Raw genomic sequence first — 26,305 nt, forward strand, 5'->3', positions numbered from 1 at the left:
GGTTCCAGACTGAAGCACCTAGAGCCGCTTGGCCACACTGGCCGGCTCACCCCTCTCAAACAAAACTTAAAACTAGACCAGCCATTGAGGCATTGTCACCTAAAACCGTAGGTAGTGTGTCAGGAAGGTGAATAGTCCATCTCAGGGTGGCTAAATTTGGACGTCCAACAAAATGTGGACCACCACACATTCATCGCCTCCTTTACCATATGTAACTTGTTTGGCAAAGTCAGAGAGTGGCATTCCATATTCCAGATCCCAAAACTTTTCAACGTAATACCAATCTAAGATCGTGTTCCAGTATGCCAACCTCCAGACACTGTTTACGAGTAGCCTCTTCAGCTAGCCTGTCGGCAAGTCCTATTTCCCGGGATTCCAACATGTCCCAGGGTCCACATGAAGACCACTGACTACCCATTGTTCAACAATGTAAACAGACTCTTTGATGGCCATTACCAATGGATGGTGAGGCTACCACTGGTCAAGAGCTTGTGAGGCGCTCAAAGAGTCGCTACAAAAGAGGAAGGACTCTCCAGCACAGAAGCAGATATGCTCTAGAGTGCAAGAGATGACTACCAGCTCTGCAGTGGAAACACTGTAACCATCTGGCAAGAAGTGTTGTGCAGCATGTCCTGCATGAGCATGAGCAAACTGAACATGACCATCATCCAACGAGCCATCAGCGTAAACTACCTCTGAATCCTGGGAAGTGTCAAGAAGAGAGAGAAACAGACGGCAGAGGGCTGCAGGGTGAACTGAGTCTTTTGGAACCTGTGAGAGGTCTAGACAAAGTTGTGCTCAAGGTATACACCATGGAAGTGTACGTGAGTGGACCTGGAGGAGATGTGGTAGAGGGAAAGTCTCGAGTTCAGTGAGAAGGGAACGGACACAGACGGCAATTGTAATCCTCGACCTGGGCCACTGCTGCAGGAGATGGATCGCTGTGTCAGGGAAAAGGAGATGGCAATTTGGATGTTTAGATGAGCTACAAATATGTGCAGCCCAACTGGTGAGCAGTTGTTGTCACCTGATCCGCAATGGAGGAACCCACGAGTAGGCTGTTTACTGGGCTCATACAGAAAGCTCCCATTACAAGTCAAACTCCACAGTGGTGAATAGGTCCAGCATCCCCAATGCTGAGGGCGATGCAGAACCATATGCCAGGCTCCCATACTCATGACAGGATTGTACAAGGGCCTTTTACACCTGCAACAGTGTAGGGTGACCTGCACCCCAGTTGGTATGACTCAGGCATCTAAGAATGTTAGATGCTGCCAGCAGTTTTGCTTAAGCAGACAAATATGGGGAAGCCAATTTAAGCAGACATCAAAAACTTGTCCTAAAAAGTGATAAGAGAGTACTTCATTAAGCAGACGGCCATCATGATGAAGTTGTGGTTGTAGGTGAACTGTAAGACGGTGACAGTTGGTGGTTGAAAACTGAAAACCGTGGGTGAGGGGCCACGACTGCACCTTTTGCATGGCTCCCTGCAGTCAATATTCAGCCACATCAATAGCAGATGAGCAAAAACTATGGAATGCTTCATGATTGTGTGTGTCATCCTTGCGCAGGGCCACGCTAATCTTTTCTGTGTCATTCCTGTTGTAGTATATGTACCACCGAAGCGAGTACCCTTGATAGGTCAGGGGTGTACTACAGAAAGGAAGCAGCTACTCGGGCAGCGGACAACTTGTGGCCTGCACATTGGGTTTCCTTAGGCTAGGTGGTAATTTGAGGTACTCTGATGAACACTCACCAGTCGATATGCAGATAGTGAAATCAGACTGCGTTCACAATGAATGCACTTCAACTGTCAAAATGTTATTAGTAAACTGTTGAAGTATTCATTACAAAGTTTCCAAATTTACTGCCCTGCAGGAAAGTTCTCACAGTCAAATTATTCTTGTGACAGAGCGCCGGCTGAAACCCGAAATAGAAAGTTCTGAGATATTTTGTGAGTCATGGAACATATATCGGAAAGGCAGATTATATGCCACAGGAGGCAGAGTGTTCATTGCAGATGACAAAAGTATTTTCACTATTGAGGACAATGTTAAGTGTCACAGTGAAGTTATCTGGTCATGTATAACATGCCTAGATGAAATCGAGTTAATTGCTGGATGCTTTTACCCACCATGTGATTCTGCAGTGACAGTTCTAGTGTCATTTAAAGCAAGTTTACAGTCAGTAGCGCACAAATCACCAGATCATGCAATACTAGTTGGAGGCAACTTTAACCTACCAAGTATAGACTGGGATACCTACGGATTCATTACAGGGGGTACAAATAGACAATCTTTTAGTCCACACACAATGGAAATACACTACTGGGTATTAAAATTACTACACCAAGAAGAAATGCAGATGATAAACGGGTATTCATTGGACAAATATATTATACTAGAACTGACACGTGATTACACTTCCATGCAATTTGGGTGCATAGACCCTGAGAAATCAGTACCCAGAACAACCGCCTCTGGCCGTAATAACGGCCTTGATACGCCTGGGCATTGAGTCAAACAGAGCTTGGATGGCGTGTACAAGTATGCATGCCCATGCAGCTTCAACACAATACCACAGTTCAGAGTAGTGACTGGCGTTTTGTGATGAGCCAGTTGCTCGGCCACCATTGACCAGACGTTTTCAATTAGTGAGAGATCTGGAGAATGTGCTGGCCAGGGCAGCAGTCGAACATTTTCTGTATCCAGAAAGGCCCGTATAGGACCTGCAACATGCGGTCGTGCATTATCCTGCTGAAATGTAGGGTTTTGCAGGGGTCGAATGAAGGGTAGAGCCACGGGTCCTAACACATCTGAAATGTAACGTCCACTGTTCAAAGTGCCGTCAATGCGAACAAGAGGTGACCGAGACGTGTAACCAATGGCACCCCATACCATCATGCCAGGTGATGACGAATACATGCTTCCAATGTGTGTTCACTGTGATGTCACTAAAAACAGATGTGACCATCATGATGCTGTAAACAGAACCTAGATTCATCCGAACAAATGACGTTTTGCCATTCGTGCACCCAGGTTTGTCGTTGAGTACACCATCGCAGGTGCTCCTGTCTGTGATGCAGCGTCAAGGGTAACCGCAGCCATGGTCTCCGAGCTGATAGTCCATGCTGCTGCAAATGTCGTCGAACTGTTCATGCAGATGGTTGTTGTCTTGCAAACGTCTACATCTGTTGACTCAGGGATCGAGACATGTCTGCACGATCCATTACAGCCATGCGGATAAGATGCCTGTCATCTCAACTTCTCCTCCTTACACGAGGCATCCCAACAAAATTTCACCAGGCAACACCGGTCAACTGCTGTTTGTGTATGAGAAATGGGTTGGAAACTCCCCTCATGTCAGCATGTTGTAGGTGTCACCACCGGTACCAACCTTGTGTGAATGCTCTGAAAAGCTAATCATTTGCATATCACAGCATCTTCTTCCCATCAGTTAAATTTCGCGTCTGTGGCACGTCGTCTTCGTGGTGTAGCAATTTTAATGGCCAGTAGTGTATCTTACACCTTGTAGCTACAAACAGGCTGGACCTTACTGATGGCATCAGCATAAAGAGGGGGGATTAATTACAATGGTATCATAGCAACTAAGGTTACGAAAGTTAATAAAACAGTCAAGAAGGCTAGAAGAATGGTTCTGATAGAAGAGTAGATATGCAGTTGTTAGACAATGAACTGACATCATTTAGTTCCAATATGACAGACAGAGGAATCATGGGCAAATTTTAAACAGATTGTACATCGTGTTCTGGAGAAATATGTGCAATTAAGGATAGAAAAGACCTATCTTTGTTTAACTATGAAATTCAGAAAATGTTGAGGAAGCAAAGGCTGTTGTGCTCTCGGTTCAAAAGAGAATGCACAAATGATGACAGGCAAAGGTCACTGGAGATTTGTGCATTGGTGGAAAGATCTATGCATAAAACCAACAAGAACAACAACCACCACCACCACCACCACCACCACCACCACCACCACCACCACAACTCAGCAAAAGATATGGCCGAGAAACTGAGAAAATTCTGGTTCTTTGTATAGTTGATAAGTGGATCTAAGACTTCCATCGAGTCACTTATTGACCTGTCTAGTGTTGCACTACAAGATAGCAAAACAAAAGCCTAAGTTTTAAATTTCATCTTTAAGAAACCATTAATGCAGGAGAATTGTACAAGCAAACTGTCATTTGACCATCACACAATCCTGTATGAATGAAACAGTAATAAGCATTGCTGGTGAAGAGAAACAGCTGAAAAAAAAAAAACAAGTTGCCAGATATGGATGGAATCCTAATTCAGTTTTACAATGAGTACTCTATGGCATCGGACCCTAACTTAGCTTACTTTTACAGTAAATCTCTCACCCTGGGCAAAGTCCCAAGTGATTGGAAAATAAGGCAGGTGACTTCCGCATATAATACGGGTAACAGAATGGACCCACAAAATTACAGACCAATGTCCTTAACATTGGTTTGCTGCAGATTTGTAGAACATATTCACAGTTCAAATATAATCAAATATAATAAACTTCTGTGAGATCAAAAAGCTTAGAAAGCATTGCTCATGGGAAACTCGGCATGGCCTTTTCTCACAAGACATAATGTGAACTATAGATGAATGGTGTAGATGAAAGGCAAAAGGCAGATCCCATATTTCTATATTTCCAAAATGCAGTTGACACAGTGCCCCTCTGCTGACCATTAACAAAGGTACAAGCATAAGGAATAAGTTCCTGATATGTGAGTGGCTCTAAGACTTCTAAAGTAATAGAACCCAGTACATTGTCCTCGATGATTAGTGTTTAGACTCGAGGGCATCATCAGGAGTGTCCCAGGGTAGTGAGATAGGACTGCTGTTATTTTCTATATACGTAAATGATCAGGTGGACAGGCCGGGCAGCAGTCTGTGGTTGTTTGCTGTGGATGCAATGGTGTATGGGAAGGTGTCCAAGTTGAGTGACTGTAGGAGGATACAAGATAACTTGGACAAAATTTTTAGTAGGTGTGATGAATGGCATATAGCTCTAAATTTAGAAAAATGCATGTTAATGCAGATGAGTAGGAGAAACAAACCAATAATGCTTGGATACAGCATTAGAGTGTCCTGCTTGACACAGTCATATCATTTTAATATCACGGCGTAATTTTGCAAACTGGTAAGAACTTGAATGAGTGTGTGGGGACTGAGGTAGTGAAGGTGAATGGTCAACTTCAGTTAATTGGGACAATTTTAGGAAAGTGTGGTTCATCTGTGAAGGAGACCACATATATAGGACACTAGTGCAACTCAATGTTGCGTACTGTTTGAGTGTTTGGGAACTGCATCAGATCAGATTAAAGGAGGACACTGAAGCAATTCAGAGTTGGGTTGCTAAATTTGTTACTGGCAGGTTCAAACAACACAAAAGTATTATGGGAATGTTTTGGAAACTCTAACAGAAATCCCTTGGTTCAAGGTGACATACTTTTTGAGCAACATTACAGAGAAAATTTAGAGAACTGGCATTTGAATCTGACTGCAGAATGATTCTGCTGCCACCAACGTACATTTCACTTAAGGAGCACAAATATAGGATGCGAGAAACCAACACTTATAAAGAGGCATATAGAAAGTTGTGTTTCCCTTGGTCTACTTGTGAACACAAAAAGAAAGGAAATGACTAGTAGTGGTACTCCCCCACAGTATAAGATATGTAGGTAGATGTAGATCAAAAGCAGCAGTCCAGGAGTAGGCGGAAAATAGTGCACACATTTAAAATGTAATTGCATCACTAAAGAAAGGACATGGTTAGCTTACAAACAGGCATGCTACCTCAGCCTCCAGATTCTTTGCAGGGCACTGCATATATAGTGAACCTTGCCAACAGCTTGCTGTCCACCTTTACTGTGCAGCAGTACTACACCACCATTCTAAGTGCAGTATGTGTCTCTGAATCATTGGGAAGGTGTTATCGGTTTCCACACCACTTCTGTAATGCATTTACGTGAGCCACAACTACTATTTATTCACATTTTGAAACTCAACTCAACTGAAAATGATCGCGAGAGCCAATTAACTATGATCAGTGAACCCAGTGATTGCAATTTGTAACTGAGTAAGTGCTCAAATAATGCAGCAGTTTGGCACAGTATAAAAGTGTCAAGGGGCTGTAACAACAGCACAAAATCAGGTTTCTTTTGTTGAGTTGTGTGGTAGTTTGATGTGTTCCATGCCTACCCTTAAATTGTGTAGCAGTGTATCAGAAAGCCTTATTTCATCAAGGGTAGTCTAAATGGGACAGTGTATGCCAACTTCCTCAGACAAATTCTTCCTCCTCTTCTGGATGAAGTGCTGCTAAGAACCAGAATGCTTATGTGGTATCAACACGATGGATGTCCCCAGCATATAATGCCTTGAGTGCACGTTGTGTTCTGAACCGAAGGTATCCTGCCAGATGGATTGGTTGAGGAGGAACAGTTACTTGGCCTGCTAGGTCTCCTGATTTAAATACCCTGGACTTTTTTCTGTGGGGATGCATTAAAGACGTTGTCTATCGCGATATTCCAAGAACTCCAGAGGACATGGAGGAACATATAGTGCTTCCTTGTAATTCTCTTCAGCAAGCAACACTGGAAGCAGTAAATAATTCTTTCATTCAACGTGTGCGTCAATGTATTGGTGTTCAGATTCACCACTTTGAGCACCGTTGAATGTTATACTCCTGGGCAACGGTACAGGAAAGTCAAAGCCAATTTTGTGTTATGTTTTACTTGGTTTTCATTTGTTTTCTGACAACTCCAGCAAGTGGACGAGTTTGTGATCCAGCGCTCAAAGTCAATGTTGTGTTATGTAATAAATAACCTTGTGTTTCAGTGAATGGTACAGTGTGGCACATTTTTGAATAGGTCTTTAGGAGAGGAAATCAATTACCAAATAAAAAATACAGGGTGTCATATAAAAAAGTCATACCACTGTTCATATCTTTGTAAAAAAACAAAGCTACAATGATGGAAATCATGCTGATTGATGTCCCTCTGACAGCTAAAGAACATTTGCTTGAAACATTTAGTAATTTGCATCTGGACAAACAGTTATTTAGGTTGGTCAAGATAAATGGGACACCCTGTATATGTAGTTTCCGTGCTCCTCTGCAGTGTCACCTGAGCTTCCCTTTGAAATTATGAAAGCCTAGACTTTGTGTCTTTTTTGTCACAGCCATTAGAATATTACCCACTAAAAGAACTTTGCTGAGCAACATGTATACTGACTACATATAGAAATACACTTAAAACATGGTCTCTGTATTAACATGTGTGCAGAAAATTGGGCAGCACCTTCTCAGAATTTCCCCCCCTATAGCCTATGGCAAGTGATCCTTTATACAGGATCCCCATCAGTTTTGTAAGCCAATGTGTTCAGAGAGATATGGTAGAAATAAATGTCCACTGAGATACACTGACATACCTCTTGAGCACAAATCTGAACACAATGGTCAACAACTACAGCCCCATCAAGCTCCTTCATAGTCAAGTACCCAGAAACACGATATTGTATCTACTGCATAAAACGTCATCAGCTGCCACCTTAACTCGCTCAGCTCGGTATGTGGACGGTGTTCCAGCCTGTGTACGCAATAGTGAGGGGCATCCAGGTTGGAAATGCTGGCAGCCACTGGTGCCTGGCCTTTTCCACACCAGTGATGGCGAAAACAGTTGCTCTATCCACTGCTCCTGGCACCACCGCCATCTCAGACACCAGCAGCCTCAGCTTTTGTCACTGCATTGTCAGAGATGTTCCAACCACTGATGCCATCACCTCCACCTTAAAGATCACAAGTCCTCTCCTCCACAGCAGTGAACCAGAAACCATCCTACCACTAATGGCTACACTTATCACTAATCTAACCATTAGAGTACTGACTGGACATCCAGACTCAAGGTAATACAACAATTGCCTGCAAGGAGCAGAGTTTCTGGCTCTTGTCTGCACATAAGACAACGGATTAGGGACTATCTTTGCCATTGGCTTCAATGCCACACACACATCTCTCTGGATCAACTGCCCTCACCTTTGTTGCTGACCTCAAATCTGATAGAATGCTTACTGGACTTTTAACTGTATTCTGGCCACAACCTCTGTGCTTCTCAGTAGATAGCTAAAAACAATCTCTGAATGGTCATTATCACCACACATCATGAACTGCACACACCTGATAATTATATTTGCTGTAAGTATTCCTTAGTGTGGAATTTGTTCATAAAACAGTCATGTTCTAGTGAACAGATTCCACAAAATTACCAGAACTTTTTTTCTGGGTTATACACTAATCATTCCAGCATTCTTTTACATGCCATAATCCTGTACTAGATGTCATTTTATGTATTATAATATCTTGAGAATAAAGTTTTCCAATTCTAAAACTGTGGAAACGAGGAGCTGGCATATTACAGCATTGACACCATGTTCAGTCCAGTATTGCAGTAAAGTATACGAAAAAAAGTTGAACCGATTTAGAGAGAGCTACATGGATGACATGAACTATTACAAGAACAACAAAAAATGCCCTCATTTTTTAATGGCATAATGACCTAGAGTAAATGAGAATTTTTGCAAAGAGAACTGTGCAAAGATAGCGTTTCTAACTGAAGTATGTACCTTTTTCAGTTGTATATTTTATTAGTACTGAATTAACTATTAGTAGTAATTTTCATGAACCGTGAATTACTCTCATGTCCACTGAAAATCTTTCCAGTTACTGCCACCACAATACTAATATTTACATGCAGTAACTGCCACTTGAAATCTGCTTAGCGATCATCAACACAAAGTTCCCTTTGAATGTTTCAGAGCTTCACTAAACATGGTTCTATACTTGTCTTATACAGGCCTATGAACTTGCTCAATGAGTCACACTATTGGTAGATCTAATGTTGAACACAAAATATGAATCATTGTGCAATGCAGCATTTGTCATACAGGAGCAAAATATTGATTGTTTCTCACATTTTAGAAACATCCCAAGACCAGCAGGCAAACACAAAATTTTTGCATTTGTAATATGACAAATACACCGTGAAAAACTGGCTACCTATTAAAGATTATTTCTAACACTACTATAATGAACTAAATGGTCTGAGAAATATGTGACGAAGATACCTGAGAGGACAATCATATACATACTTTGTTGCTTCCTCTGTGTCTGCAGTAAGACAACCATACTATGAAGAGTGGGGCTATTGCTTTTTCATTATTTTGGCTACAACAGGGCCCAAGCCATAACAAACAGTCTGAATGATAACTTTTTTAACACAGTGGTTGTCACTGGATGAAGTAAAAACTTCCCATTGTTTTCAGTGCTAAGTACAAATAAGATCATACTTGGGTCAGAGTGCAGGAACACATCAATTCACAAACATAATGGTGCAGTCTTAGGAGGTTGGCCACATTATCAGACTTCATACTCTAAGGTATGGCAAGTGAATCTAGCATAGTAATTATAACCATAAAGGCAGGCTGAATATGGTTCTAATTTTCGTCTTCTACACACCTGTGATTTGCTCGGTGTATGTCCATACTGTTCTAAGGGTATGCTGCATAAATACTAACTACTGTTTTAGATGTACTTGCTGTGATGCCTTTGACTGTGAAGTCTGACAGTTTCCAACTTTCTATGGTTAAACCCTTAAATATACAAATTGACAAGTTCTTGGACTCTGAGCTGTACTTATGCACACACTTGGTAATGACTTCACAGCCAAAACCATACAGTAACAGAATTAAAGGGTACTACTACTACTTCATCCAATGGCAGCCAGTGTGGTAAAATGTTATCACCCAGACAATACATCTTGTACTCAACTGGCTACAGTGTTTCCTAGCTAATGGTTCAGAACTACCATTCAATAGGGCAAGAAGAAGTCTCTTTCCATTTCATCTCCAGTAAAAAGAAAAAAAAAGCATAAAATATTACTTCTCACTACTCAGAAATGAGCTTAACCTCAAACTTAAAGAGGATTTATTAAATATATATTTCTAAGAAAATTTGTTTGTGTTTCTCAGCTGAGCACACTGTAGCTTAAATTTCAGATGTTTCTCCACAAAAGAAACAGGGTGAGGGTGGTGAACAAGATTCGAAGATGTTCACCTGTTTGAAAACATCTGAAATTCCCTTACCTGATGATTTGCATAAAACCGTGTCTGCAGAACTCGAGTGCCAGAGAACAAAGTATGCCGTTTGTGTTCTTGCAGACTGTACACAGCATCTGAATGCGAAGGCTGGGTTTTTGTCACAGGCACACTTTCCCCTGCACATCAAACACAATTACTCACACATGAATTTGCCAAGATCATCTTTCACAATTCAGTGTTACATAGCTAGCAAAACACCACATTTCAAGTTATGAAATATAAATAAAATGTGGTTTTAAAAGTACAATAAGCAACTTACAACATTAAGAATCACGTTTCTCAGGCACTTTCAGCACCTACACTATTACTGAACGAAACGTGTAAATGGAGCCTTTACTCCAGGGTATAAGTTTTCAGGCAACATTTTTTAAGAAACTACTTCCATCAATATTTTAAAAACATGTTCAGAACAAATAAATGGCAAAGTTAAAAATACACAACATGTCCCTAATATGTAGCATTACTTCTTTGTCTATGTATAAAAGTCATTGAAGATTCAAGCAACTGAAGTTTTAAGATCTTTACTGAAGTAATTTCACTGCTGACTAATCATAAAAATTGTACTGTAATTAATTTATCTGTAGCTCTATGAACAATGTCCAGTAATTCTGCAGTTAGTGAATTATGCCATGGAATCACTGACATTGCTTCATTATTTGAAGGCTGCATCAATTGGAAGAAAATGTAGAATCAAAAAATTGTGGCAATCAAAATGTTACACCAAATGCATTTTATGTGAGAATCCTTCCTGTCTGGTGTCCATAATCCAGGTGAAGCCACGTATGGTACTTCTCCAATTTTGCATAGAAGCAATCGTACCTGTATACAGGGTGATTCAAAAAGAATACCACAACTTTAAAAATGTGTATTTAATGAAAGAAACATAATATAACCTTCTGTTATACATCACTACAAAGAGTATTTAAAAAGGTTTTTTTCACTCAAAAACAAGTTCAGAGATGTTCAATATGGTCCCCTCCAGACACTCGAGCAATATCAACCCGATACTCCAACTCGTTCCACACTCTCTGTAGCATATCAGGCGTAACAGTTTGGATAGCTGCGGTTATTTCTCGTTTCAAATCATCAATGGTGGCTGGGAGAGGTGGCCGAAACACCATATCCTTAACATACACCCATAAGAAAAAATCGCAGGGGGTAAGATCAGGGCTTCTTGGAGGCCAGTGATGAAGTGCTCTGTCACGGGCTGCCTGGCGGCCGATCCATCGCCTTGGGTAGTTGACGTTCAGGTTTCATAACTAACCTTTTTCGTAGGACTCTCCATACAGTTGATTGTGGAATTTGCAGCTCTCTGCTAGCTCTGCGAGTCGATTTTCCTGGGCTGCGAACAAATGCTTGCTGGATGCGTGCTACATTTTCATCACTCGTTCTCGGCCGTCCAGAACTTTACCCTTTACACAAATACCCATTCTCTGTAAACTGTTTATACCAACGTTTAATACACCACCTATCAGGAGGTTTAACACCATACTTCGTTCGAAATGCACGCAGAACAACTGTCGTCGATTCACTTCTGCCGTACTCAATAACACAAAAAGCTTTCTGTTGAGCGGTCGCCATCTTAGCATCAACTGACGCTGACGCCTAGTCAACAGCACCTCAAGCGAACAAATGTACAACTAAATGAAACTTTATAGCTCCCTTAATTCGCCGACAGATAGTGCTTAGCTCTGCCTTTTGTCGTTGCAGAGTTTTAAATTCCTAAAGTTGTGGTATTCTTTTTGAATCACCCTGTATATGCTATTGTTATTATGGGATTGCCACTCTCAAAGACATTTTAAAGCTACTGCCAGCAATGGGTAGAGGAGGGCAGTTGTTACCCCCCTCCCTGCCCCCACTTGGGGGGGGGGGGGGGGGAACTCTGCAAATCAAATGTGCATCATGTCCTGCTAAACACAGACAGACATATAATATCAATTCCGTATTTTCTGGAAGAAAACTAGAATATGTAATGGATACTGAATGTAAACTTTATTTGTCTAGATCATGAGCTTATAAAATGATACATGTGGTTTTGACGGTGCTAGCAGTCATCTTTGGGTCTAAAAAAAAAAGAAAAAAAAATGTTGTCCATAAAGAGTGTTAGCAACTTACAATGTGTAAAATGTAAAAAGATACATAAGGGACAGAGAAGATACCATAATGCTGTCATTATCCATCTTGTAAAATCATCACATGATCAAAACCAATTGCAAAAAGGCTAGGCAAGGTATCTGTATGGTGCAAATACTGGAAACTGACTAAATAATGAAAAGTGTGAAGTCATCCATATGAGTACTAAAATAAATTCACTAAAATTCAGTTACATGATAAATCACACAAATCTACAGGCTGTAAAGTCAACTGAATACTTCAAGATTACAAATATAAATAACTTGATTTGGAATGGCCACATAGATAATGTTGTGGGGGAAAGCAAACCAAAGGCTGCAATTTACTGGCAGCACATTTGGAAAGAGCAACTGTTATATAAAAGGGACTGCTTACATCATGCTTGTCTGCCCCTTTCTGGAGTACTGCTGTGTGGAGTGGGTTCTGCATGAGATGGGACTGGCGGAGAACATCAGCAAGTTCAAAGAAAAGCAGCTCATTTTGAATTGTCACAAGACAGGGGAGAGTGTAACGTGGACATGATATGTTAATTGGGCTGGCAATCATTAAAACAAAGGTTTTCTTCTGTTGTGGCACAATCTTCTCATGAGCTTTCAATCACCAACTTTCTCCTCCGATTGTGGAAATATTCTGTTGGTGCCCACCAACATAGGAGGAAATGATCATCATGATAAAATAAGAGAAATCAGAGCTCACACAGAAAGATTACAGGGCTCATTTTTTCCCGTGTGCTGTTTGATAGTGGAACAATAGAGAAATAGCTTGAAAGTGGCTTGCTGAAGCCTCTGCCACGAACTCGATTCTGAATTGCAGTGTGATCACGCAGATGTAGACAAAGTCCTGTAATACTGCTGTTAAGATAACAACATACATACACTGCTAGAGGGAACAACTGTATGCACAATACAGTTTATCATAGTAAAACAAAGTTAAACAAAATATACTAGAAAAAGAATTTTAGTAGTTAAACTTACAGTAGTACCTTATATTGATAATTAAGATCACTTTCCCGCAGTCTTGACCATGTTACACCTTATAATGGGTACTGACTAGTAGCAAGTATGTTGCTGTTGTTGTTGTCGTCATCGTCATCGTCTTCTTCTTCTTCTTCTTCTTCAGTCCAGAGACTGGTTTGATGTAGCTCCCCATGCTACTCTATCCTGTGCAAGCTTCTTCATCTCCCAGTACCTACTGCAACCTACATCCTTCTGAATCTGTTTAGTGTATTGATCTCTTGGTCTCCCTCTACGATTTTTACCCTCCATGCTGCCCTCCAATACGAAATTGGTGATCCCTTGATGCCTCAGAATATGTCCTACCAACCGATCCCTTCTTCTGGTCAAGTTGTGCCACAAACTCCTCTTCTCCCCTATTCTATTCAATACCTCCTCATTAGTTATGTGATCTACCCATCTAATCTTCAGCATTCTTCTGTAGCACCACATTTCGGAAGCTTCTATTTTCTTCTTGTCTAAACTATTTATCGTCCATGTTTCACTTCCGTACACGGCTACACTCCATACAAATACTTTCAGAAACGACTTCCTGACATTTAAATCTATACTCGATGTTAACAAATTTTTCTTCTTCAGAAACTCTTTCCTTGCCATTGCCAGTCTACATTTTGTATCCTCTCTACTTCGACCATCATCAGTTATTTTGCTCCCCAAATAGTAAAACTCATTTACTACTATAAGCATCTCATTTCCTAATCTAATGCCCACAGCATCACCCAATTTAATTCGACTACATTCCATTATCCTCGTTTTGCTTTCGTTGATGTTCATCTTATATCCTTCTTTAAGGACACTGTCCATTCTATTCAGCTGCTCTTCCAGGTCCTTTGCTGTCTCTGACAGAATTGCAATGTCATTGGCGAACCTTAAAGTTTTTATTTCTTCTCCATGGATTTTAATTCCTACTCCAAACTTTTCTTTTGTTTCCTTTACTGCTTGCTCAATATACAGATTGAATAACATTGGGGATAGGCTACAACCCTCTCTCTCTCCCTTCCCAACCACTGCTTCCCTTTCATGCCCCTCGACTCGTATAACTGCCATCTGGTTTCTGTACAAATTGTAAATAGCCTTTCGCTCCCTGCATTTTACCCCTGCCACCTCCAGAATTTGAAAGAGAAAATTACAGTCAACATTGTCAAAAGCTTTCTCTAAGTCTACAAATGCTTTCAAATTCTGAAGGTGGCAGGAGTAAAATACAGGGAGCGAAAGGCTATTTACAATTTGTGCAGAAAGCAGATGGCAGTTATAAGTTGAGGGTCATGAAAGGGAACCAGTGGTTGGGAAGGGAGTGAGACAGGGTTGTAGCCTCTCCCCGATGCTATTCAATCTGTATATTGAGCAAGCAGTAAAGGAAACAAAACAAAAGTTCAGAGCAGGCATTAAAATCCATGGAGAAGAAATAAAAACTTTGAGGTTCGCCGATGACATTGTAATTCTGTCAGAGACAGCAAAGGACTTGGAAGAGCAGTTGAACGGAATGGACAGTGTCTTAAAAGGAGGATATAAGATGAACATAAAAAAGCAGAGGCATTTTTCATGAAATCTCAAAACTATTTCATCATTCAAAGCAAAACTAAATCACTTTCCTAAATCTAGATCAGAGCCTGGGTATAGTTTTGTCTCCAATGACTAGTAATGCTGGATGTAAGTAGAAAAGTGATTAAAATGTAAAACATTATCACAATGACTAAAGTAAAACTCACCAGTAAGCATGCTCTCATTTACAATGCAACTGCCACTCAACAAGATGGCATCACAGGACATCAAGCATCCATGCTGTGGAATTATGATCACATCACCTGGGACCAAATATTTTGAATCAACCTCCACACATTCTGTAAATCAAAAAGATGAATAAAATTCAATTGACAATTATTCAAAATGTTTTTTTCTTTATTCACGTATCTAAAGCACATGATACGTCATGGATTTTTCCTGCTTCACTTTGCAAGCTAGACACTAGTCACAATTTCCTGCCTGTTTCACCTGAGTACACGTAGCACATATAGTTATCCATCACTGTCAATAATTTGAGAGAAATAATGTCACATTTTTAGATAACATATTACCAGAATGTCATGTTACTCAATCTGGCAACATTTTCACAATAAAAGGCATCTTTATCTGAGCGTATTAATTATAAAAACAATCTGTAAGTTACACAGGCTTTCAGTTCCAATGTGTCTATGTCTTTATTCTACTTTCTTCTAACTCAGTTGTTACTACCTATCCCTATTTGGATCTATCTTAATTCCTGTATCACTCTACTATTTGCCCCAAATACTTCACTTTTCCATTCATGATTTTCATTTTTTCCCATGCAGACATTTTCCCAGAGAGTCGTGAGGCAAAAGAAGAGTGTGGGAGGAAGCCTTCAGTCATATCTGCCTGTACTTACAGACGGTGTGCCAGTATGACACTGACACAGTCTGAGCCCAAGCACACTGGGACTTGCTCACATTGAACTGGAAACAACCTCACTAGAAGTGCAAACACACCTAACCAAATAGTTAACAGCCTTGCAGGTAACTATACATTCCTGGCTCATGTAGGCAAACCGAAGTACCTGATCCACATATACCATACTGACAACAGCTTACTGAATGTTATGCAATACATCACTAACATCTCCAAATTTTGGTTACACGCTAACTGTAGTAACAACTGAGTCTCCTTCATGTCCAAATCTTATGACTGCAGTCTGTTTTCTGTACAAGTTATAAATAATCATTCACTCTCAGTATCTTTATCCTAGCTACCTTCAGAATTTCAAATAGTATCTTCCAGTCAGTATTGTCAAAAGCATTATCTAACTCTAAAAATGACATAAATGTAGGTTTGCCTTTCTTCCACCTATCTTTTCAGATAAGTGGCGGGGTTAGTATTGCCCCTCATGTTGCCTCTCAAGTTTCTCCAGAACCCGAATTGATCTTCTCCCCCTTTTTCCATTTTTCTGCAAATAATTCTTGTCAATGTTTTGCAATCATCACTTATTAACTTGGTAAAATTATTACAGTCTTCCTTAGAAATAGGAAGTAAGAAACAAATGAAAGAATGAAGGAGGATCAAGGTAAAATGTCCTATCGACAATTAAGTGATTAGAGATGGTGCATGAGCTCAAGGCATGGGAAGGATAGGGAAGGAATTGGCTGTGTCCTTTTGAAAAGAATGATCCTGTCACTTGCCTTGAGTGACACAGGGAAACCATGGAAGAGAAAAATCTCCATAAATTACTCAAAATGGTCTTCTTATGATAATGTGAAACTTAACATGTCTGCTACATATAACACACATTAATCAATCTTCCACACATCATTAAGTGATAGAATCCCTCAAGCATCCACAAAAGCATCCAGAAATTAATGGGTATAATTTAGTAGAGAACACTCCTCATGTAACTAAAAATCAACAATGGGTTTACTGTATACTACATTCAAAATGCTCAGGTTTTAGGGAATGTGATGACTATGCATGATTTTTTTAGTGCCTTAAAACTGAGTTTTTTTGTCAACAAAATCTTTCCATGGGTCTCATGTCAGTCATATGAAGATTACACCAATCATGGCAAACATTGCAACTTACATCCATTTGGATTGCTTACTGTATACGAGCCTTGGTGTCTCTCTACAATTATTACCTCCCCACATTTACTTCCATCGTTAAGTACACAATTTCTTGATGCTGCAGGATGTGTCCTATCAACTGATCCCTTCTTTTGGCCAAGTTGTGCCATAAATTATTTTTTCCCTCAATTTGATTCAGCACCTCCCTATTTCTTACCCATGTGATCTTCAACATTCTTCTATAGAATTACATTTTTTCCCCCAGTCCACAATGTCATATGCTCATTTCCATTTTCAAAAGCTGCTATCTTCTTCTTGTCTGAACTGCCTATTGCCCACATTTCACTTACACACAAGGCTACATTCCAGACAAATATCTTAAGAAAAGACTTCATAATACTTCAATTTATATTGCATGTTGATAAATTCCCGTTTTTCAGAAACAAATCTGAATCAACAATTTTTTAATTTGATGCTACACGTTTCTTACCAGAATTCAGCAGATTTTGTAAAAAGTGGTGCAGGTATATAATACTAGTTAATACCAGCAGTGTAACATTTTGAAAAAGTAGGAGGGAAGTGCATCAAAAGTAATGCCTAAGTGTACTGTTGCAGTGGACATTTGGCCCCATTAGCTGTTGTTTAAACAGAACACAAAGTAAAACTGCACTGTTACAGCAGCCCCGGCCTTCACTTTTAACAAATATTAGGGTCATTTTTGTAAAGATTTCACTCAAAACTTTGACAAGAGGCCTACCACTGTCATCCCCTGTTCACAAGCAAATGCAGCTGAAAAAGAATAGTATGTCAGTTATTTCAATTTCTAGGTAGATACGAGCGTTGGAACTGAAATAGTGGTATCTATTTATTCACAACCGATACAAAAAAGTTACATGTTTGCACCTGTTACTGTCCTTCAAAGTAGTCACCAGTATTGTGTAGAACCCGTTGCCAGGTATGTGGAAGGTGTAGTAATACTGTTAGCAGAGCCTGTTCTGTTGATTGTGCGAATGATGCGGTCTACTGCCTGTCGAATCTCTGGAACAGTTCTGAAGCGAATGCCATGAAGTGGTTCCTTCCTCTTTGGAATCAAATCAAAGTCACAAGGACTTAAGTCCGGGGAGTATGCTGGATGGTACAGTACTTCCCAGTCCCATCGACCGAACAGAGCAGCTACGGCCTGTGCTGTATGCGCCCACACACTGTTGTACAAAACGATGGGTGCGTTGTGTAGAAAGTGTCGCCGCTCCTTTCACAAAGCTGGTCGCAGGTGATGCTCCAAAAATGAACAGTAATACAACTTAAGTCCTTGTGACTGATTTGATTCCGAAGAAACCACTTCGTGGCATTCGCTTCAGATCTGTTCCAGAGATTCGACAGGCAGTAGACCGCTCCATTCGTACCATCAACAGAACAGGCACTGCTACTGGTATACTACGCCTTCCACATCACTGGCAATGGGTTCTACACAATGCTGGTGACTACTTTGAAGGACAGTAACAGGTGCAAATATGCAACTCTTTTTGTATCGGTTGTGAATAAATAGTTGCCACTGAGTTCCAACCCTCGTACAAACATTTTATATGTATTAACTAGTAACATTTATAGCAAATGGGGCGAGCAGTACTGTGGTGCAGTGTTTGTTGAGCTCTACTGTTGAGCAACATATTACATTGTGGTCACAAGCGGAGGTATGCTTATCCACATGGAGACACCATCTCCACTTCTAATTGGTTGACTATAGTGACAGCCATAGCCAAGTGCAGTCCAAGTTTGTAGTCTGGGCAGACATGTTCACTGTTCAGGGTGGTTAATATTGATTCAGTCCTATCAAACTGTAATTTTATAACTTTTAAGAGTTGGTTGGTGAACACCGATAAGAGCCATGGGGAAGTGTGTTAGTTGCTCAGGATATTGATCATTATTATTGATAATAAGCATTACAATTAATGAGTTCAAGTTCATGACTTGCATTCTGATTAGACTGACGAACCAGTTCTTCATGTGGAATGTTGAGCAATTGTAAATGACTATATTATGAACAGTGTTGCAGCAAGAATTGCAACACTGAATAAATTAATGGCATCCCTTAAAAAGACACTCTTCACTGGAAAGTAGACTTCCATTTATCTCATTACAGTTTCGATGCCAAACCATAAACAGAATCATGACGGCACATGACCTTCTGCGAGAGGGACATCGTCTTTAGAAGATGCAAGGTGGGCAAAACAGAACTCTGCAAAGTCTACCTGATACTGCACACATCCGAATGCAACTCTCACTGAATAGTTACAAAAGAGGTGTAGGACATGGCATCTCTTGCGGGGATGAATCTGAGTGGCTATGAATGTTATGGATTGCATCCAAAGTGATAAACAGTGAATTGGCACTACCAGTGACTTTGTGATTTTGATCAACTGAACAGTGACTTTCATTGGTAAAAGAAACAGAGCACAAGATAAGGGTGAACTGTGAATTTTAAAATACTGATCACATGTGAATCTCTAGATAAGGAGCTTGAAGTAACACTGACGATTGATTATAGCTGTTGCTCAAAATCATGCAACAGTATTGATCAGTGATAGGAATTATTTTGGTAATGTACACAATACAAGTGGCAATGAATGCTATGTACTGTGATGTTGATGCAATATAAAACACTAACATCAAGAAAAGAAGACATAGAGATTTTGTGTTATGATGCAACGCACTGAGGAGGACATATGTGTCGAGAGGCTGCCAGAAGTGGAGACTGGTCACCACATTCTCTGCAACCTCCGTCGTAACAGCTTGTGGGGCAGCCCATACGGAAAGGGAAAGTCACTGGCCCAGCTGATGAACAAGAGATGACCCTCACCTCGATAACAGGCAACTTGTCTTTATAAATTCTTTTGGTAGACTGATGTTTGTCTCTGTTAAGGCCCAGGGTAGCAATAGCTCGGCAGAGTGCAGCACAGTCTGTAAATTTAGATTAGCAAATAGTGAGCACAAGTTGTATTAATTATTGACAGTAACATTTACAAACATGAATAACAAGAGAGGAAAGATGGTTGTTCTCAGGAATAGGATAGTACATTACTTTCAAGGGGGACATGAAGGTGATGAGCATCCATCTGGGTTACATGATGAAAGTTCAGTATTGCTGCAAGATACTTCTGATGTCATGGAAGTTCGGCAGAGGTACGTTCATTCACATGATGATCATGGGTCAGATTTAGTGGCACCAAATGTAAGTCACCACACCCATTCAGCAAACACTATAGCTGTTCATCTAATAGTGAATCATCAAGTGAAAGTACGGTAAAGATATGTTCATGAGATTTTTCAAGGAATCTCAGAAAAATCTTGAAAAATCATTTAACATTCATTTGAAGAAATTAAAATTTAAAATTTCCATTAAAGAAACTAAAATTTCCATTGGAAAAAAGAAGAAAAAGAAATTGCTAATGAAGTATTTAAAAAATGAATAAAATCCACTTGGGAAAAATTATAATCAAAAAGATGAGTTTTGCTTAGAAACTTCAGTCTTACTTAAGGAGTATAAAGAAAGGATAAGTAGAAGCACACATGAGCTCCACATTACTTGCCCAGAATCTAATGCTGTACAGTTAGCTAACGATCAAAAAGAAACTAATATGTGTTGTAAAGTAACTAATAAGCAGCAAGATTTAAAGGCTCAAACTGATATGGATAAGAAGATAGAGATGGTTAAAAATACATGCACTGAGAATGCAGCTGAAGATTTAGAACTAAAGGAATGGCAGTAGGTATGGGGTAAAGTTAGAGTCGGTGGCTCCGTATGCCACTCAAGTTGAAGCAGAAATAAAGCAAAGGGAATAATCTTGACATGAGCATGAAAGATAGTAGGATAAAAATAAAAACTACGTGATATCTGACAATCAGTATTTAAAAGTGTGTAAATATCATAGTTTCTCTATCAGAGGGACACCCAGCTACATTAAAACAACAATCTGAAGAAATATTTCCTATTCAGTGGGACAATAAAAAAAAGATTAGTTGTGTGACTAGTGCACAAGAAGGGGAAGCACTATCCAGGGGAATGAGGTAGAATCACAATGCAACACATACGACCAATTCATAGGACTGTTAACAAATGAGTATTGGTCCAGCGGCATGCAAAACTGTCAGAAGAGACCTGATTTGAAGTTCAAATTATCACAAACATTGGGAACAAAAGTTATAAAGAGGTCTTCCAAACATATTTGGAAAAGAATTTGCATTTAGACAATATACTGAAAGAGTGACTTGATTTCAATCATTATTAAGTTACAAGTTAACCAGAATGCCAAAGACAGATGTTAGTGGAATGTACAGGCTTTGGATCATTTATATGCTTTAGCAGGCAAAAGTCAGAATTTAGAAGGTTGGTGCAGAAAACAGTGGAAAGGAAATGACACACAAAGATGGGCTGAAATGCTGCCACCGAGATTTACACAACACCAGCACCAAATGATATGCATCAGGAATGCAAGGAGTGTTGCAGTATGAAAAGTAGGGTTCATGTAATTACTCTTATAATCGTCCGAGATGAGGAAAAGGTGGATTTAATAGTGGAAGAGCAAATTATTATGGGAAGTCTAGGGATAACCATAGCAATGGAAATTATGAACAAGAGACTTCATCTACGAGAAACTCACTGGTTGTTTAAGATTCGATAATGAACTAGAGAGACCAAAGGACCACAAAAGCTTTGGAATATGATACCAGGGATAGTATTAAAGTGGTGCTGATGGTTCTGGAAAAAAAAAAAAAAAAAAGACAGACAGACCAGTGAGCATTACTCTGGGTGCAAGGGCAATTAATAAAATTATATGGCCACAAACAGATTGACTGGAGGTTCCGGAAGAACTAATACAGGAATTTAATGATATTTTACTAAGATGGTATCTGTTCTTTCGGACATGTCCGAAAGAACAGATACCATCAGTGACCAAGCAGCTTGTTACAATGAAATTACAATGAAATGAACACTCTTAGCTGCTTACAGGCATTGACATACGTCAACGGGGACAGATGAAAATGTGTGCCCGCCCGGGACTCGAACCCAGGATGTCCTGCTTGCATGGCAGACGCTCTATCCATCTGAGCCACCGAGGACACAGAGGATAGCGCGACTGCAGGGATTTATCTCTGGCACGCCTCCCACGAAACCCACATTTGCAACGTATTGTCCCGCACTACATTCGTAGTGCCCCTGCCCATTATACTCATTACTCGCGGTGCGTTGCTGATTCCCGGACATGTCTGAAAGAACAGATACCATCTTAGTAAAATATATAGTTAAGGCTCACCGGCCACTTGACCATCTTCTTCTTCTGTGCGAATGCACAAACAGTGCCCGAACTCTTACGGGAATCGGAAACGCGCAGCGAGTAATGAGTATAATGGGTGAGGGCACTACGAATGTAGTGCGGGACAATACATTGAGAATGTGGGTTTCGTGGGAGGCATGCCAGAGATAAATCCCTGCAGTCACGCTATCTTCTGTGTCCTCGGTGGCTCAGATGGACAGAGCATCTGCCATGTAAGCAGGACATCCCAGGTTCGAGTCCTGGGCGGGACACACATTTTCATCTGTCCCCGTTGACATATGTTAACGCCTGTAAGCAGCTAAGGGTGTTCATTTCATTGTAATTTCAATTTAATGATAATTGGGTAATGTCTAGCACAGATATAACAGATAGCTTTTGGCAAGTGCATTTACCTAAAGAGTGTGGAAGATAGCCTTCATTTATGGTAGTCAAGGTTACCAATTCAAAGAACTTCTGTTTGCAAGATTTCCAGATACAGGAAATTAAGTGCACAGTTAATGGATTGGAGGTACCATTTGATTTTTGATTTGAAGACATCTACTGCAGCATTTATTTTCATGTTAGATAAAGCACTGGAGATGACTTACTAGCTAAGGTAACTGTCTATGTAGACAACATATTGCTACCAACAAAAAACTGGCATGAACATAATAAAATATTGGAAGAAGTTTTAGTGGCAATTGCAGCAGATGGCATCAGAGTAATTTTTGAAAAACCAGAGTTTGAAAGAAAGGAAATTAAATTCCTAGGACACATTATTTCAACTAACAACGTAAGGGCAAATCCTGACGAAACTCAAGCTATAAAGAACTTTCCTGAACCAAAAACAAAAGGCAAATAAAAGGATTTCTTGCTCTATGCTGATTTTATTGTAAATTTGCAACAAATCAAGTATTTAATGCCAAGGCATTTTTAGACTTAACAAAAAAGAAAGCAGTTTGGGTATGGATCAGCCAGTGCAGTAAGGAATCTGAGGACATTTAGGAAGAGTTATGCAAAACTATTACACTGTTACACCCTGATCTATCACAAGGTTTTTGTTTCACGGCAAACATGTCCAAATATGGGACTGGTTCACGATTGTTTCAGATAACAGGACAAGAAAGGGAAAGCAATCAGTTTTGTGAGCATAATAATAAACAAGTGGGAACAAAATTATTCTGTTACAGGAAAGGAAACTTTGACAACAGTAGGGCCATTTCAATCGTTCAGACACTTCTATGTATACAGAATACAGAGCCATAGCTTTCTTGTCAGACTGCAAATTAATGCATGGAAGACTCAGAAGATTCTTCTTCTTCCTGGCTCTACAGTCCTTGATAGGCCTTGGTCTGCTCCAAGACATCATTCTATTTAGCCCTGTCCATTGTCTTGTTGTGTCTTCATCCTCGGGCACAAATAATTTTTAAATCATCTTGTATGTCATCGAAGTATTGCAGTCTTGGTCTTCTCCCACTTCTTTGTGCTGCTGGGTATTGCAGCAGTGCTATTTTCATTGGGTTCTCATGTTCCACGTGAAAAACATGGCCAACCATTTCAGGTAGTTTATTTTAATGAACTTTACGATTTCAAGATCTTCATATAATCTGTAAAGCTCAAAATTGTACCATCTACATCATATTACATCTTCATTAGTCACCCAATAGCTTTGGCATAACACATTTCATTCATTGGGACATATTACTGGCTAGTTTCTTTATTGATAGTTGAATCTCTTCCATCGAGGGCATCCAATTATCCTTGCCTTCCATTTGTCGGTATCAGTTAGTTCCCACACTTCAGCATTCTCTGACTACATTAATTCCTTGAAGTACTCTGCCCAATGATGGCACACTCCTTCCTGTGATGCTATTAGTTCACCATTTCTTTTTTTTCTCTACACTGTGTTGCTTTTGGTTGAAATTCCTTTCTATGGTTATTGATCTCTCTGCAGAAATTCCTGCTTTCATTAGTTGTTACTCAGTGATTCAATGCCCTGCAACTGTCTTTCAAAAAGGCTTCTCTTCTTTGATTTCAGAATCCGCTTTTCTGCGCGCCTTTTTTTCCCTACAAACATTCTTGTTGTTCTGGGCTGCATTTTTTATATGCTTCATTCTTTGTTCTTGTTGCCTCCTCACACTCTTCTTCATACCATTTTATACCATTCATTCCTTATGGCCAGTTGTTCCATAGCAATCACTTCCTCTGCAGTAGCCTGTATTTCATTTATGATTTTATTCCATTGCCCATTTAAGTTATGAGTATAATTCTGCAGGATTTCTGTCAATTATTTTCCAAATTAATAGATACATGTTCAGCCTTCCTTGGGTCATTACATTCTGATATATTATACTTATTTTGCGCTTCTCCTTTAACTTTATATGCTTTTGAAAATCTCCCTCTAATTTCTGCTATGAGGAGGTAATGACCAGAATTCATCTTAGCGCCTATGAAACTATTGCAGGCTAGTATGTCAGAGGCATGCCTGGTAGCTATTAATATGATCAGTTTGATTCCTAGTGACGTTGTCTGGTGACACACAGATCAAAATATGTATATTCTTACACTGAAACAACATGCTAGAAGAAACTGTCATGTTAAGTGATGCTGCAAAATTTATAAGGGTTCAAACGAGTTACTGATGAGAAAAATATGAGTTTATGCAAGTGAAAGTCACTTAGCTTCTCCTACTCAACTGTCTCTGAACTTCAAGTTGGTGAACCACGGGAACCTTAGAAACCCGTGAAAGATTGGGTACCCAACTCAGTGGGAAACAGAGGTGAAGGCAGACGAGAGTGGGAAAATTGTCCTCTGAAGAATAGAGGGTTCAATTACAGGTGGGTAAGTCATACCTGGGGAAAAAGTTTTATTGTGAAAACTGAAGGAAATACAGGTGGATGAACCCTAAGGCAAAGACATGGCAATGTAACAAGGAATATGAGAATTGTATTGTGGAATGTACAGACATTATATAGAATTGGAGCCATTGGAAAAATGGCTGAAATAGCGAAACATACAACATGGCCTTGCAAGAAATAAGATGGACTGGACAGGATACCTTCCAGAAACAGCAGTGTACTATGTACTACAATGGCCACAACACTGAATACATATTTGGTGTGGGATTTATAGTCAATCAAAGCACTGAACAACTTGCGACAGGTTTAAAGCAATAATTCCAAGGATATGTTGTATGTAAATAAAGGGGAAATCCTTTAACTACTGTCTCCCAAATGCACATGCCCCTACTGAGGAGAAGATAGAAGAAGAGAAGATGATCTATGAGGAACTGGAGCAAGCTTATCAACAGTGGTTAAAAAAATAACATAAAAATGGTGATAGGAGATATTAATGCTAAGGTAGGGCAGGAGCAGGTCTTTTCCCCTACCACTGGTAGATACAATCCCCATAAAGAGAGTAATAACAATGGACTCCATTTATTAAATTTTGCAGCCTTTATGAAATAATCTGTATGTTCATAAAAACTGAGTCGTCCTTTATGTGGAAAAATGGGGGGAGATGAGAGCGCGTGTGGGCGCGCACACGCGTGTGCATGTTTGCAATTCTCAATACTGTTGGCAATGAATTACTGTTTGCTACAGGATACATAACAGTGTTCATTTTTTTATGAGAAGCACTATCTTACAAAGATAATTTATAATCTCTGTTGAAGTGTTATTTGAAAACTGACCCATCAGATTCAAGACATGTACATATGAGGATTTGTTTCCAAGATAAATCAAAAGTTAGCTTCAAGATACATTAATGTAATGATTATGTCTAAAGTACTGAATACCTTTGTACACATATCCACAGATTTTCAGCAATGTGAGCCATTTTCAAGCAATAAGATGCACACCTTAAGATTTTGGCTGTAGTTTGCCTGTTCTGCGGATGACCAAACAATAGTTCAGGGTTCATTTCGTATTTGCCTACAATTTTTTCCACAAGCACCTATCACGCAATATCACCCATGGCAATGCTTTGTGTACGTGGAAAGTGTGAAACTGCATCACGGTCCATACAACGTATTAAACTATAGGTACCCATGTGACTGATTTTGAGGGCTAACTGATGGCAGTAGTTCACCTGGAA

The 26,305-nt window shown here is 39.8% G+C and overlaps 1 protein-coding gene and 1 non-coding gene across 2 annotated transcripts in view; both read right to left on the bottom strand.

Annotated features, from left to right (window-relative positions):
• The window catches only part of LOC124723027 (polyamine-transporting ATPase 13A3-like), a 288,432-nt gene that overhangs the window by 161,740 nt on the left and 100,387 nt on the right, over positions 1 to 26,305 (bottom strand). The window contains exons 5-6 of the mRNA XM_047248200.1: positions 15,039 to 15,170; positions 10,169 to 10,299 (exon numbers count right to left, since the gene is read on the bottom strand). Coding sequence (XP_047104156.1) covers positions 10,169 to 10,299; positions 15,039 to 15,170 — 263 coding nt within the window. The remainder of the gene's footprint in view (positions 1 to 10,168; positions 10,300 to 15,038; positions 15,171 to 26,305) is intronic.
• Positions 1,527 to 1,632, bottom strand: LOC124723923. Its single transcript, XR_007006582.1, has one exon. It is a non-coding gene; the product is annotated as a U6 spliceosomal RNA (small nuclear RNA).

This window comes from Schistocerca piceifrons, chromosome X (genome assembly GCF_021461385.2).
Source record: "Schistocerca piceifrons isolate TAMUIC-IGC-003096 chromosome X, iqSchPice1.1, whole genome shotgun sequence".
Lineage (NCBI taxonomy): Eukaryota > Metazoa > Arthropoda > Insecta > Orthoptera > Acrididae > Schistocerca > Schistocerca piceifrons.